Source organism: Artemia franciscana, chromosome 8 (genome assembly GCF_032884065.1).
Source record: "Artemia franciscana chromosome 8, ASM3288406v1, whole genome shotgun sequence".
Classification (NCBI taxonomy): domain Eukaryota; kingdom Metazoa; phylum Arthropoda; class Branchiopoda; order Anostraca; family Artemiidae; genus Artemia; species Artemia franciscana.
Genome location: NC_088870.1, coordinates 24,364,166 through 24,378,925, shown reverse-complemented (window position 1 = coordinate 24,378,925; position 14,760 = coordinate 24,364,166). Strand labels below are relative to the sequence as shown.

The 14,760-nt window shown below is 36.3% G+C and overlaps 1 protein-coding gene across 4 annotated transcripts in view; it reads right to left on the bottom strand.

Annotated features, from left to right (window-relative positions):
• Positions 1–14,760, bottom strand: part of LOC136030176 (leucine-rich repeat flightless-interacting protein 2-like) — a 70,857-nt gene that overhangs the window by 22,372 nt on the left and 33,725 nt on the right. For all 4 annotated transcript variants that reach the window (XM_065708916.1, XM_065708915.1, XM_065708914.1 and 1 more), the window contains 4 exons: positions 10,601–10,727; positions 8,679–8,833; positions 4,859–5,122; positions 1,019–1,202 (listed from right to left, as the gene is read on the bottom strand). In XM_065708916.1, coding sequence (XP_065564988.1) covers positions 1,019–1,202; positions 4,859–5,122; positions 8,679–8,833; positions 10,601–10,727 — 730 coding nt within the window. The remainder of the gene's footprint in view (positions 1–1,018; positions 1,203–4,858; positions 5,123–8,678; positions 8,834–10,600; positions 10,728–14,760) is intronic.

The following is a 14,760-nucleotide window of genomic DNA, read 5'->3' as shown; positions in this document are numbered from 1 at the left end:
AAGAGACAGGTGAGAATATTACAGTGGTACATCAACTTTACTCACCTCTGTCCATTTAAGAGGAATAATAGATAAATTAATCAAACAATTCACCTTCAAGGACAAGGTTAGAAACTCCTTTACAAGAAAACAAATTTCAGCAACCATCTAAATTTGTTCAAAGGGTACATTACACAATACGTACGTGAAGTATCTCGCTACCAGGCAACTAAGCAATCTATTTCTATCTATTCAATTAGAGTCAAGTCAATTGTTTCATAGTAGTATCTGTGTTGGGCCAGCGGCGGATCCAGGATTTGCTTTAGCAAGAGGGGGGGGGGGCGTAAAATATTTTACACCGATAAACTTGCGAACAAAGAAATACAAGCAATTTGAAGGGAACGATTATACGCCGTAGGTAGATTGTGGAAAAGGTCGCAAATTTAATCTAAAATCTGCTGAGGGTTAAAGTTCTAATAAATCTGTTGAAATTAAATGATGTAAAAATACTGATACAAAAAATAGTAAGTTATAGAAACCACCCCCCCCAAGAAAAATGGAAAGATGTTCAAACCTCTACGAAAAATATGATATTTAATATGGCAACATGACATTATCCTAAACCCACAACTATGTTCGGGGGACGCGCGCCCCCTCACCCCCCTGTATCTGCCACTGTGTTGGGTACAATTATTGGTTGGGTTCCTTTTCTTCTTCTAGTTTATCAGTAAGAAATTTTTTAACCTAAGCTTAAAAAACTATCGTCAAGGGTGTTTGAACTTAAAGAACCATTAAATAATATTGAGTAAGGGATGGGGCTGTCACACTCTTAATCCTCCCTCTAAATACAAATAAAATATACTGGCAATATAGTCAGCTTGACCTGGCTAACATTCAGAATCATGAATCGTATAAAAAATGGTGAAAACGTCTGGTTTCATCACTAGTAGCCGGTAAAACACGTAAAATTTCTAACATAAAATTATGAAAATGTTACTCCGAAAAAGTTTGAAGTAAACCTAAAGGGAAGCAAAGTTACCTAGTGATCCTTCACCAGCTTTTTCTAATAGTTGTGCTACTTCCTGTGAAACTAAGGCCTTTCGAGGTGAATTCCCTGCTGTCTTTCTAGTACTATTTAAATGACTTTTTCTCCTAGTAGTTTCTTCTTCTTCATCTGAAGAGTCTTCTGTTTCAGAGTCACCAACTAAAACAAGACTATGCTCCTGAAAAAAATAATAATAAAAATACAGCCATGTAAAGTATAAACTATTTGGACAATGAAGTCGTTTGTAGCATATAAACAGAAAATCGTTTCTAATATAAGGCCATGAGCTTGGTTAAAAAAAAAAAAAAAAAAAAAAAAAAAAAAAACTACTGACCTCATCCATATTACATTCGCATTTGAGAAACATATTAAATATTATTCATCTATTAGAAAATCCCCACAAATATTTCTTTCCACGTTATGTCTAATGAAAGTTTTGATCAACACAGCGCTTGTAATTATAATAATAATAATAATAATAAAACGTTAATTGTTTCAAAAGCAGGCATAAGTAAAGCTTGTACCTCAAAATATTAAATATTGAATGGTTTCTCTTGTCACAACAGAATATTCTAGATTAAAATAGTAATAAAATCTTTCAATCGTTCATAATCCCATTTATATCCGCGTATGTCTAAAATAGCAAATTTCTAGACAGTAAACCGAAGACTGGCAGGATCAGCATAAGGTACTAGGGTATATAGGATTGCTATTATTGAAGTTAAACGTAAATATAATCATCTAGTAGTGTCTAGGGTTGATTTAAAGCTGAAATTTCAGAAGGGTAACTATCTCCCGGGAAGTTATGATATTGGTAGACTCCAGGATGAGAATTCAAGAGGAACTTTCCAAACTTTCCATGAAAAGTTGAATACTTAATTTGAGGGTTCAAAATTTGACAACGTAGAAGATGGTTGAAATAATTTTGGAAAAACAATTTGTGAAGTTGCTGATAGTGTATTAGGGAAGAAAGTTAGGACTGTAGCTAGGAATGTTAGTGATAAAGCTTTATGTTTTATAAAGAGGAGAAGAGGCTTGTACAAGATTTATCTGAGTGATCGATTATAAAAAGGAATGTAAAGAAGGTGGAGAAATCTTTAAAATATGATCCAAGGAAGTGTCAAGTGGAGGCCATGGATAAAATTACCGAGGATCTGGCAGATGCAGCTAGACAGCACAGTAATAAAATATTTTACTGGCATGTTAGTAAATTGATATGGAGTAGTCAATCCGGACATGTCCCAGTTAAAGATAGGAACGGGGCCACAATTAGTGATAAGGAAAGAGTAAAAGAGGGATGGGCAAAACATTTTGAGAATGTGGTAAACCAAGATAGAGTTGCAGGAAAAGATACAATGAAAAATGAGAAAATTTGTGATACCTTGGATGTGAAGGAAGATTTGCTTTGTGTAGAAGAATCAGCGATAGTACTAAAAGGATTAAGAAATAATAAGGCTCCAGGTACTAATTGTGCGGTAATTGAGTTTCTTAAATATGGTGGCTCTGGGGTTAGAAATAAGTTACTGAAATTATGAATATGATTTTTGGAAAAGGGGAAGTACGTAACGATTTTAAGAAAACCTTAATTAAACCACTGTATAAGAAAGGTGACAAGAGTGAGTGTGGTAATTATCGAGGCATTAGTCTGGTCTCTGTTATAGTAATATGATACTTTTTAGACTGAGAGATGCTGTAGACTAAGTTTCAAGAGAAGAACAATGCGGTTTTGGAAAGGGTAGAGGATGTGCTGACCACATTTTCAGTCTTACGTTAATAATTGAAAAGTGTGTGAGTTGTCAAACACCTTTGATCCTCAGTTTTAGTTTATGAGCAAGCGTCCGATTCTGCAGACAGAAGAAACTTAGCAAAGATCTTATTCCTGCATGGTATACGACAAATACAAACAAATACATTAAAGTGATTAGTGCTATCTACGAGAATAACACTGCTGCGGTTAAGGTGGGAAATTATGTTAACAGTTGTTTTTGTATTAAATCAGGAGTTGAGCAGGGTTGTGTACTTTCCCCCTTTATGCGGATCATTTTGATAGACTTTGTCTTAAGGAGCACATGAGAGCCAAAGGGAGACCACGGAACCAAATTTGGAGGAAAAAATCTCCTGGACTTTTTAATGATGATTTAAGCATCCTAGATGAAAGTGTGAGCCAAAAAAATGAACTTTTAGAGGTTTTGCGAGTTGAAGGTGCTAGAATAGGTTTGACAATTAATGTTAAGAAGATTAAGCCACTAAGGCTAGGAATAAGTGAAGATGAAAAGGTGACGATGGGTAGTGAACATATTGATCAGACAGGCAGCTTCACTTACCTTGGTAGCATTATTAGTACAGGCGATGGGAGCGGTGAAGATGTTAAAAGTAGGATATCCAAGGTTCAGGGTGTTTTTTCACAGTTAAAAAAAAGTTTGGAAGAATAGGAGAATAAGTCTATAGCCCAAGATTAGAATATTTGAAGCTAGCGTAATGATAGAGGAAAATATGCCTCTGAGACACGGGCGCTCCGAAAAGCGGATGAAGGTTTGAAAGATGTTTTCCAGAGAAAATGCCTTTGGATTGCCTTGTCTGACTGACCATATTTCAAACAGTAGGCTCTACGAAAAATGTGATTCAACCCCGCGTTCTAGGGCTATAATGAAAGAAAGGTTGAGGTGGCTAGGGCACTTTCTGCGGATGAAGGATGACAGATTGCCGAAGATTGTCCTTTTCGGCCAACCGTCTAAGGCTAAACGGAAACCAGGTTGTCCCTGTCTGGGTAGGAAGGATGTCATAAAGAAAGATTTAAAGGGAATGAGAATTTCCTGGGAAGGTGTAAAGAGGGGGGCTTTGAACAGATAGGGATGGAAGGGGAGCGTGCGTAGCTGTGTTGGCCTCAGGCGGCTTGGTGCTGAGGTGAGTTGTTAGTAGTAGTAGCAGTTGATAGCGCCACTAAATGGATATTTGAGCAATTTTCCAGAAACAAACATCTTTTGAAAAATAATAAAATGGTGCAATCTGTGCATCCTTATATCAGTGACACTGGGCTGATCGGTGGACTGTTCAAACGAAAATAAAATGAACAGCAATGCAATCAAACATAGTTTTTGGTTCACCAAAGTTTCTATCTTGAAAATATAGTCTTCTACATCGAATTCTACGATGAACTGAGATTTTGCTATCGCCCACGATCTAATTGTAATTATAGCTGAACAATTTACTTTAAGAGGGGGGCAAAATTTGCATTTTTTTTTCTTTGTTTTTCTTCTGTTGATATACTTATCATTCCTCTGAGAGAAATGATATCATTTATATTATTTCTTTTGATTCTATGAGAGAACCAGTCTTCGCGGCCGTCGTAAAACAAAGCTCCCCAATCTTTAGACGTTTCAAGCCATCAGCAACTAATCCTGTACACTAAATTAAAGATAGTGGCGGAAGAAAGCTTATAAAAAAGCCTTATATAAGAATAAGGGTAAAAATCTTCATCTTTACAAAGAACTTTTCCTAAATATTACTCAGTAAACAAAAAGAAACAAAGGGGCTGATTAAAAAAAAAAAAAAAAAAAAACGCCGTTATGGTACTGCAGATAGCGAGACATTACAAGTACCGGCCAAATTTTTTCTGTTCGAGGCCAGGGTCAAGAAATAAAAACAGCAGAACATTTCGAGGTGACTATCAAGAAAACAAAATTACACTCCAATAAAAAGTGAAAAACAGACAAAAACAATAATTCTTTTTCTTTTTTTACACAAGCATACAGCAAATAAATACAAATCAGTATAGAAATAAAGATTTAAAAAAACTCACAGCTGTTATACCCAAGAATAATAGCTTAAATTTACCTCAATTAATCTATCTCTCTCTTCTACTTGTCTTCTCAGGTACTCAGATTCATCTTTTAATTTAGTTGCAAGCAGTCTCAACTGTTCACCTTCCCTCTTGTGTTCTCTTGATTCTTTCTGAATTCGACTATTTGTTTCCTGCATCTCTTCAAGCTCGTCTTTAAGAAGACTTATTTGATAAGTCAATGCAGACTTTTCATTGTCTAATTGAGCATTGGCCACCATAGCTCGTCGAAATTTCTCCTCCAGGTCTCGAAGCTCATACTAAAATGAATAAAAAATTAACCGAAAAAGGTTCTGGGATTGACGGACTAAAATAGGCTAAGCACAAGGGAATTTGTTTCTGGCATACCCCTCCAACTTTATTTTTGGACCTCTTTATGTTGTGAAATATAAAGGACTATATATATATATATATATATATATATATATATATATATATATATATATATATATATATATATATATATATATATATATATATATATATATACTCAGGCCCTGGAGATCGGCACACTTGTGCATATGTGAAACTTGCTGTCGCTTGTCTTCTAACAACGGATAATTTTAACTTCTTCTTGATGTCGTGGAGTCACAATGGGTTCGATACAACCACCTTGGGAAAAATAAAAATTCTTCCTCAAAGTTGCGACCTATCTAGATCGTTTTTAACGCCAGAAATGTTAGTGTGTCACTTTTCAGAAAAAAAACAAGAGCTAAGAGCTCATATGGCACTTGTGACGAGGCGAGAAGAGCTAAGAGCCAAGAGATCATATGGTATGAACTCTAAAAAAATTCTATGAATCAATAGATTGATTTAAAAAGGAAAATAAGAGGCTTAATGCCGGTCAGGATTTAAAATAAGAGCTCTGAGTCACGATGTCCTTCTAAATATCAAAATTCATTAAGATCCGATAACCCACTCGTAAGTTATAAATACCTAGTTTTTCTAATTTTTCCTCTCTCTTTAGCCCCCCAGATGGTCGAATCTGGGAAAACGACTTTATCAAGTCAAATTGTGCAGCTCCCTGACACGCCTATCAATTTTCATCGTCCTAGCACGTCCAGAAGCACCAAACTCGCCAAATCACTGAAATCACCAAAGAGATAGAGTCCAGTACGATTCTGTCAATCACGTATCAAGGACATTTGTTTATTCTATTCACCAAGCTTCATCCCGATTCCTACACTCCAAGTGTTTTTCCAAGATTTCCTCCTCCAACTCCCCCCAATGTCAAACGATCTGGTCGAGATTTGAAATAAGAGCTCTGAGACATGAATTCTTTCTAAAAATCAAATTTCACTAAGATCCGATCATATATTCGTAAGATAAAAATACCCCAATTTTCACGCTTTCCAAGAATTCCGGTTTCCCCCTCCAACTCCCCCCAACGTCACAGAATATGGTCGGAATTTAAATAAGAACTTTAAAGCACAAGATCCTTCTAAATATCAAATTTCATTAAGATCTGGTCACCCTTTCGTAAGTTACAAATACCTCAATTTTCAAAATTACCCCCTTCCAATTCCACCAAAGAGAGCAGATCCGGTCTGGTTATGTCAGTCACGTATCTTAGACAGGTTTTTATTCTTCCCATCCAGTTTCATCCTGATCTCACCGCTTTAAGTAATTTCTAAGATTTCCGGTCCCCCCCCCAACTGCCTCCCCAATTACGCTTGATCCGGTTGAGATTTAAAATAAGAGATTTGAGTTACGAGGTCCTTCTAAAAATGAAGTTTCATGAAGATCCGATCACTCCTTCGTAAGTTAAAAATAGGTCATTTTTTCTTATTTTTCAGAATTAACCCCCCACCCAATAGATCGGATCCGTTCCAATTATGTAAATCACGTATGTAAGACTTCTGCTTATTTTTCCCACCAAGTTTCATTTTTTATCCAAGTTTAGGTCCCCCCCCCCCTCCAACTCCCCCCCAATGTTATCAGATCCGGTCGGGATTTAAAATGAGAGCTCTGAGAGACAATATCATTCCAAACATCAAATTTCATTAAGATCCCATCACCCATTCATTAAAAATATAGTTAAAAGTTAAAAATACTTCATTTTTTTCTATTTTTTCCGAATTAACCGGCCCCCCACTCCCCCCCCCAGATGATCAAATTGGGAAAACGACTATTTCTAATTTAAGCTGGTATAATATTTCGAAGTATAATAAAGACATTTATACACAATTATTGTTTGTTTAATTAATGCAATGGCATACAATATTAACAGAAAGAGGTTTCGTTCGGAGTGCTCAATACTTCCTTCCAAAAAGCATTATATGTTCGTCATTCAATTTCAGGCAGTAGAAGGACTTATCAGCTAGGTTGTCGTTTTGAGAGGAGAAAAAGCCAAGCACAACGTACTGTGCTTTAAAAAGGTACAGAGGGCGACGCCAACAAATACGAAAGTTTGTCCTTGTCATTTATGTATCCTCATCACAAATTCGGATTGAAGTGGAAACTGATGACGTTGTACTGTATATTCGAGTTGACCTTTTACAGGAGTCGAACAAAATTTGGGACATAAGAACTTCTTTTCCACTTTTTCCCCATTAATTATGTTTACTTTAACAGCATTATCGCATAATTCAACAACAACCAGGCGTATTTCATTAAAAATGCCTCCCAAAAATATCTAAGTTACGCACAATCATAACTATTGTATTTTACCTTATTTTCAAGTCATTGGGTGGAAAATATGCCATCTCAATTGAATTGAGGAATTCTAGAGTGAATTCTTCCTTCCTGATTATTCTTCATAGAATTAGAACTTTAATAAAAATTGTATTCTCCTAGGAGGCAATTGACAATTTTTGCATTTATTTTTTTTCAAAAAGTAAAAAACTTCACTTTGACAGTTTTCAATAAAATAAGCAAAATACAGGAGTGACTTTAGCCACAGCATTATTGTCTATAATATTTTCATGTTTGTTGTCTGTGGTGTCCATTACTTGACCAAATCGGATAATTTACTTCTTGTCAGCACACACAAATTCTTCTGGAAAAGTAAATGCCTTCTATTCAGCTAATTTACAAAAATCAAGGACCATCATGTACACTTTCAGAAGAACTCTTTTATTCTCCCATTGAAGCTTTCCTATCCTAAAAAACTCAAAATAAAATATAAGTTTCTTCCTTAAATTTTAGGTCAATCTTAACTAAAGGAAGCAACTGGTCATTTGTTCACAGTTCCATCATAGCTTTTTTTTTACCAGTCAGCCGCTGTATAATCAACAAGGAAAAAAGGAAAAACAACTGAATTTATACAGAAGATATGAAAGTTCCAACACACATTTTGGAAGGCTTTTTGTTTTTTTTTTTTATATATTTTACTTAAAATCAATTATTTTATTTACCATTATACAAAAAGAACAGACAAAAAGTATTTAAGTAAAAGAAGAAAAACCAATAGTGTTGCTGTTTTGACTATCATTCGAAACATTAGATCATCGTTACTCAGCTTAGGGGTCAAGAACCTCAGAGGGGGAAGGGGGTCATGATCCAGGGCAAAGGGTCACAGTAGCTAGACAAAATGATATATTTGCTGCAATAAAACAGCCTTGCATTTAGTAATCTACAGATCTCCATCAATTGCGCATCCCAACACTAAAATAAACATTAAAAAAAGTGAATAGCCAGGTATGAATCAATAACGAATGAGATAACTAGGCTGTAATCAAAAACAAACAATTAGAAACAAATCACTTTTTACTACTAAGAGATCACGAGGCGACTGGCTATGTTTGTGAGGTTAAGATAGGTCAAGAAACGTTCTATTAGGCCATCAAAACAAAAGGGATGTTAGAAACAACTCACCTTCATTTCTCTGAGACTGAGACTTTCTTCTGTGGAGTCTTCCGAGCTCCTTCGACTGGAACCGTGTAACGCAGAACCTCCTAGCCTAGTTTGAACTTGCAGACGGCTTGTACTTATTGAACTAATTGGCCGTAATGGAGGTGGATCAGGTGATGCTGGAACAAATAGAAATTAAACACGATTTTAAAAATGCATTAAAAACAGTGACTTCTTTTCTTGAATTTGTTAGATTTGAAACATAGAAGAGAAGTTAATTTTTCGATCTGGCATTTTCGAGCACAAAATTTTGGAAACAACTTTAATGAAAAATCTTTTATGAACCTCCTTCGACTCTTAGAAGTCGAATTCCTTTCGTTAGTTCTGAAACGTCTAAATTTTAATTTAGATACCAAATTACTGTTAATTTCAAATATAAGCTGCATAATACGATCCCAATTGAGTCATATTGGCAATCTCAGTGGAAGTTAAGAAAGGAAATATTAAGGATTAATATCACGACTGAGACATATTACTTTGTTTTGGTTTTATGGTGTACCCTCCTGCACCCCACTTGCCGAGCATTTCTTTATACTTATGTTTTGCTTGTTCACTAATCAGATTGTTTTTCGTTGTTATCATTATTATGAAGAAAAAATAACGTGTTTTGCCAGTAAATCTAACTTCACGAGCTCTGCTCTCCGTTGAGTGTTAATGTATTCTTTTTGAATTCATTCCTTTAAACAAAACAGTTAAAATAGTTGGTAGACAATTTTATACATATTAACAGAAACGTAAATTGTATTTTAATGTGTAGAAAGTGTAAAAAGAACATGGTAAATAGAGAATACATATACAGAATAGAATGTAACAGCCACTCAAAAATAAACCCCCAGTTCCTGAAATCAAAAGCTTTTCCCTTCCCCCCCCCATAATACTCATAAACATAAGCTATTATATCCGTGTTCAAGTCCATTATAATAAGCTGTTTTCTTCTTAGTACCACACCATGTTTAAACTTGTTGGTTTGACAATTTAGATAACCCAGGAAACCAATACCCAGAATCTTAATTCGGAAAAAGGGATGCATTACAGGTAAGAGGGCAGGCCCTCTGTGGGAGAGGGGGGGGGAAAGGATTGGATTGAAACCTCCACGGCGATTATATGTCAAAGGTTTTTTTCGTTATTACGAAGTTGCCCATTTTTGTGGAACTTTAAATTAAGTTTAAAATCTATTTTAAACTTTGCAGCTAAGCACACACATCTAAGCAGACACATAAACAAGGGGTCTTTGGGTCCAAATCATTCCTGAAATTTCAATTTTTATATGGATTTTTTCAAAGTAATTCACCGCTCTTTGCTACTTTTGAAGAAGTGCACTATCTAGTCTTGGGCCACCTCCAAAATAGATTGCTTTGTGAGTGCGTGCATCTAAGATTTGATGATGGACAAGGGTTCTTATAATTCAACTATTTCGCCTTACAATCAAATGTACACATCTACGTTAGACCTTCACACCTGTCCAATCATTAGAGAGGAGAGTCAATTTTGTTCATGAAGGAATAATGCACTGGCTTCAAAGGTGCGGTTTCACCTTTGGGTGTTCTACAAGTTAATACTGACGGCAATTTTCCCCAAAGTCTTTGTGCTGATATGGTTATACATGCTTCCACAATAAAACAAAATGGTGTATTTAATTACCCAAAACTTTCTCATGAAGCACATGATGATCAGAGCCCCAATGGAGGCTCTTGGAAAAAAGCTGTGAATTAATCTTTACTGTTTGCTGAAAAACCTTTTACTCCGAACATAAGGCTACATTCCCCCTAAAATTGTTATCATTAAATATAACCCAGATTTTGGATACGACTAAATTAGCCTCGTTGACTTCATTCGTCAGTATTCAAATTAAATTATACAATTTTAAAACAAAAGCAAACAATTACCTCCGGTCATCTCATAATGTTTATCTGCATTTTCTTCAGCTTCTCTCTGTTGCTTCTCCAGCTCTCGCATCCGAATTTCTCTGGCTTCAGCACGGGCTTGACGTCGAGCAGCCAGTCTTGACTCAGCCTATAAAATTAAAAATTCTATGACAGAAGTAGCTTCATTTAATATTCACAAGAAACCATCAGCAAATTAAGGCAGAGAGCAATCCTTGTGCCTTTTGGAGATACCTAATCCTATTTCTCCGCGGGGAGGTAGCCCCTCTATTCTTACTGTCTCCAGCTTCAACATAATGTGGAAAAAAGTGAAAACCTAACTTCTACCTGTGCCTTTTTGGGTCTGAACACGACCAAACTTACATAGAAGGAGGAGCCTTTCAATTTTTTCGTCACTACTTCTAATAGAAGATGATGTTCAATTTTAACCAGGCTTGACCAGGGGTAACCGCTAAAGTCCTATGTGTTGGTTTTTGGTACCTAAGACGAATTATAGCTCTGTTAGGGGAGGGGAATACCTGTATCCCAATCATTGGGATATCTACTAGTAGGAGTTAGTAGATCTCAACAAAACCTATAATAAAGCAACCGTTAATAGTAGTGATGTCTCTGCTTTCTATAACAGCCCTATCCCACCATTCAACAACAGCCCTATCCTGCCATTCGGACGACAGCCAGTAGGTGCATGTTACGTCGTAGGGAATGTTTACTAAACGATGCGGGTAGATGCTACGTAATAGGCTTTGCTTGTTACATATTACTTTCTTTGATTCTTTAAAAAACCTTTAGGGGCTTCTATACTCCAGGATTTCTAAGGATGTTATATAACTTTCTTTGATTCTTAAAAAAATACCACAAGAGCCACACCAAATCTGATTTCTCTGATTCTTTAAGAAAACCTACGAGACCCCCGCCAAATCAAGATTTCCTAGATTGTTACGTAATAGGGGGGGTTTTTTAAGCAAAGCATGTTAAAAAACCTTAAGGCGTAGGAAAAACATTCAGGATCCACTAGTCAAGACGCAAACACTACCGAATACTTTCTCTTTAACAAACTTACGAGACCCCCACCAAATCAAAATTTCTTTGATTGTTATGTCTAAAAGGCCATAAGGGATTCTCTCTCAAGTAAGGGCATGATCCTTACATCATCCCAATTTATTCATGCTTTTCTGCCCTTTCGTGTCAGCAAACAAGAGATCTTCGCCGCCATTTTCTATGACTAGAACAGTTAGAGAGACTTTAGATTTTCCAACCAACAAAGGCTTGTTGGTTTCCTGCTATTTCCAGGAAAACAGAAACTTCATGAGCTATTCTTTAAGCAGGAACTTAGTAATTTTCTATTTTCTCTAGTGGGCTAATAAACGGGTACTAGAACGGAAACTTCATGAGTCTTACATAAGATTTTGAACATAAAAAAATAGATTTTCTAAAGATGGATATGTCTTTAGGATATGTCAAGATATTAACAGGTTAGCCTCACTTTCTATACCCTTCCCCCACCAATAAAGGATGCATAACCAAATTTGACCTAAGTTATATTCACCTAAAAACCCTCCCTCCTGCTATTGCATTATTCTCACAATGATAGAGTAACCTAATTTTCTCGCAAAATTCATTAAAACGCTATTAAATCACTTTCAAGCAGGATGCTAAAAATTACATAAGCACCAGCATTAACACCGTTAATGATGTAAAGGATGGCTTTCTACCGAACAGTTGCTCTTCTGCTAATTGGTTGACAGTTTTTACCAGCTGGTAAATTTGAGAACTATGTTAATACATGTAAATCACAAATTGGGGTGTTATGACTAAACATAATCGTGGATTTTCTGTGTATGATTCACATTTACCACAGCGGAATCACACAAAAACGACGCTATTCGGCTGAGAGCATTGAATGAACTGAGTTTGAACAGAGGGTAGATGGATCTTTTTCATGTAACATTTTACCCAGATTATTTAGGAAGCTGCTTCTCTTAGAATTGAAATGGAAAACACATGACAATAATATTATATACTTGAATAGAACCGTTGTTTAGATTCCTATAGTTTCCCCCCAATCCTTAGGACAACTCATTCAAGTACAAAAAAGCGAAAAGTTTGATATGTGCCCCTTCCTTAAACAGCACACTCCAGATGATGAAATGTATGACTTATTAACGTATAAGGGTATACTCCAGATGATGAAATGTATGACTTATTAACGTATAAGGGTATATACCCGTATGAGTACTATAGCTCCATCTAAAGGCAACGTGAGGAAAAATTGCCTCCAATCGAAGCGTTTTATGATTGACTTCACGATCGTCCATGCACCATTGCCGAATATGGATTTGCTCAGTAAGTTTGGGTTAAGTGAGCGTGTAAAATGGGAGGATTATTATAAAATGTGCCTGGCAAGTGTTGCATTGACGTTGTTGCATATTGTCTGTAAAAACACGGACAAAATTTACGAAGAATTTGGGGTATTATTATTCAGTTCCTCATCTGGTGATCTAGTGATGGATTTAATTGGTAAAATCAGCGACGAAAAAATAGTTCTGATCACCGACGTGGATCAGGACTTGTTTGCAGATATATCAATGAGGGAATGGTATGCTTTTCACGGGATTCGTATCCTGGAAATTGACCCGACTGGACAAGACACCGCTGAAAAGTTGAATGTGGTTTTTCTTGATACGAACTCCCTTTATCCATCGACAATATCTCACTTCTCTTTGTTGTGTGGATATAAAAAAGGCTGGACAATCCTTCTGCTCCAAATTCCCCCAACATTTCCACTGTTGAGGAGAATGGACCATAAAGGTGGTTTTTCGAAACTGATGGTTAAATGCTTTAGGAACTTCATGACTCAGTATAGAACTTTGTTTTTCCGTGCATAAACAGACTGGTGTCTTGGGATTGAGTCCCTATAATTTATCATTGGTAGAGCGAGGGAGTATGTACTCGACACCTTCAAAACAAAAGCTAATTGCCGACCTTTGCCGGAACGGAATATTGTTTTAAATTACATTCTTTTGCGATCTTTTGCTGCCCAACGGTTTCAAGATAACAAAAAGATTCAGAACCCTAAAATTACATCAAAAGCCGTCAATGAGGATGTTTATTGACACCTTTGTCAGTAAACGATCTGACGCAAAAACGAAGGTTGAAAAGGAGATCTCTAAACTTATTTAAAACTCAGCCTCTGGTAAGATGTGCGAGAGTGTACGCAATAGGAGTCTTTGTGACGTTGTAACCGATCCAAAAGAATGTGCCTGAATCATTGCAGATCCAAATTTCACATCGTTCACGATCACAGATTCCAATATGGTCCTTTCATATACAAAAGAGGTGTCATTTAAAATAAAACATTGCAGCTGCCAGTGCTATATTTGAAATTACAAAAAACTCATGTTGGAATTTTATAACAGTGTGTGTAAGCTCCAATGGCCGGGGGAGGGGCAAGTTCAATTTTATTACGGGGATGCAGATTCACTATTGTTGAAAGTCAAAACTTGTAATTTATTGCAAGATTTGGAGAATGGTATGCTTATTAGCTCTTGAAAGGACTACACCGACTGGGACGAGCCCGTTTACCCGGAGCTAGTGAAGCACCAGGCCCCAAGTAAGTGACTTTTAAAAGTACACAACGTTAAGAAAAATTTCGATATGAGTGTTTATAGAAACTGTGTAGAAGATAATTTAATTCCAAGAGCGAGTGACATGGTCATTCCCTCTTTAAAATATAAAAACAACACGATTCGAATCAAGAAAAATGCCATGTCGGCCATATTGGATAAAGTATATGTGTGCACGGACGGTGTGAAGGTCCTACTACAAGGTCGTTATCTTACTTCAAATCAAGACGTACGTGTAGAGTACAGACGGCGTCTCGGTCTGGAGAAAATTCTATAGTTGGTGGGAGAGGGGGTCCAATCAGTCTCCAGCTCAGCCATGTGTTTTTCTGGTAGTTTTTAGAAGTAGTGTATTTTTTATACAGTGTTTTTACATGTTTATATAGATTTATATTTAATTACTTTTTTGCGCAAAGCGGAATCATTGTTTTTAAAAGTGTTTAATATTATACTATTTTTTTTTACCAGTAATCCAATCAAACCGGCCGCCGTTCTGGCCGCCACATCCACCGGAAGTATCTGGTTGCGTCTGGCCCACCGGGT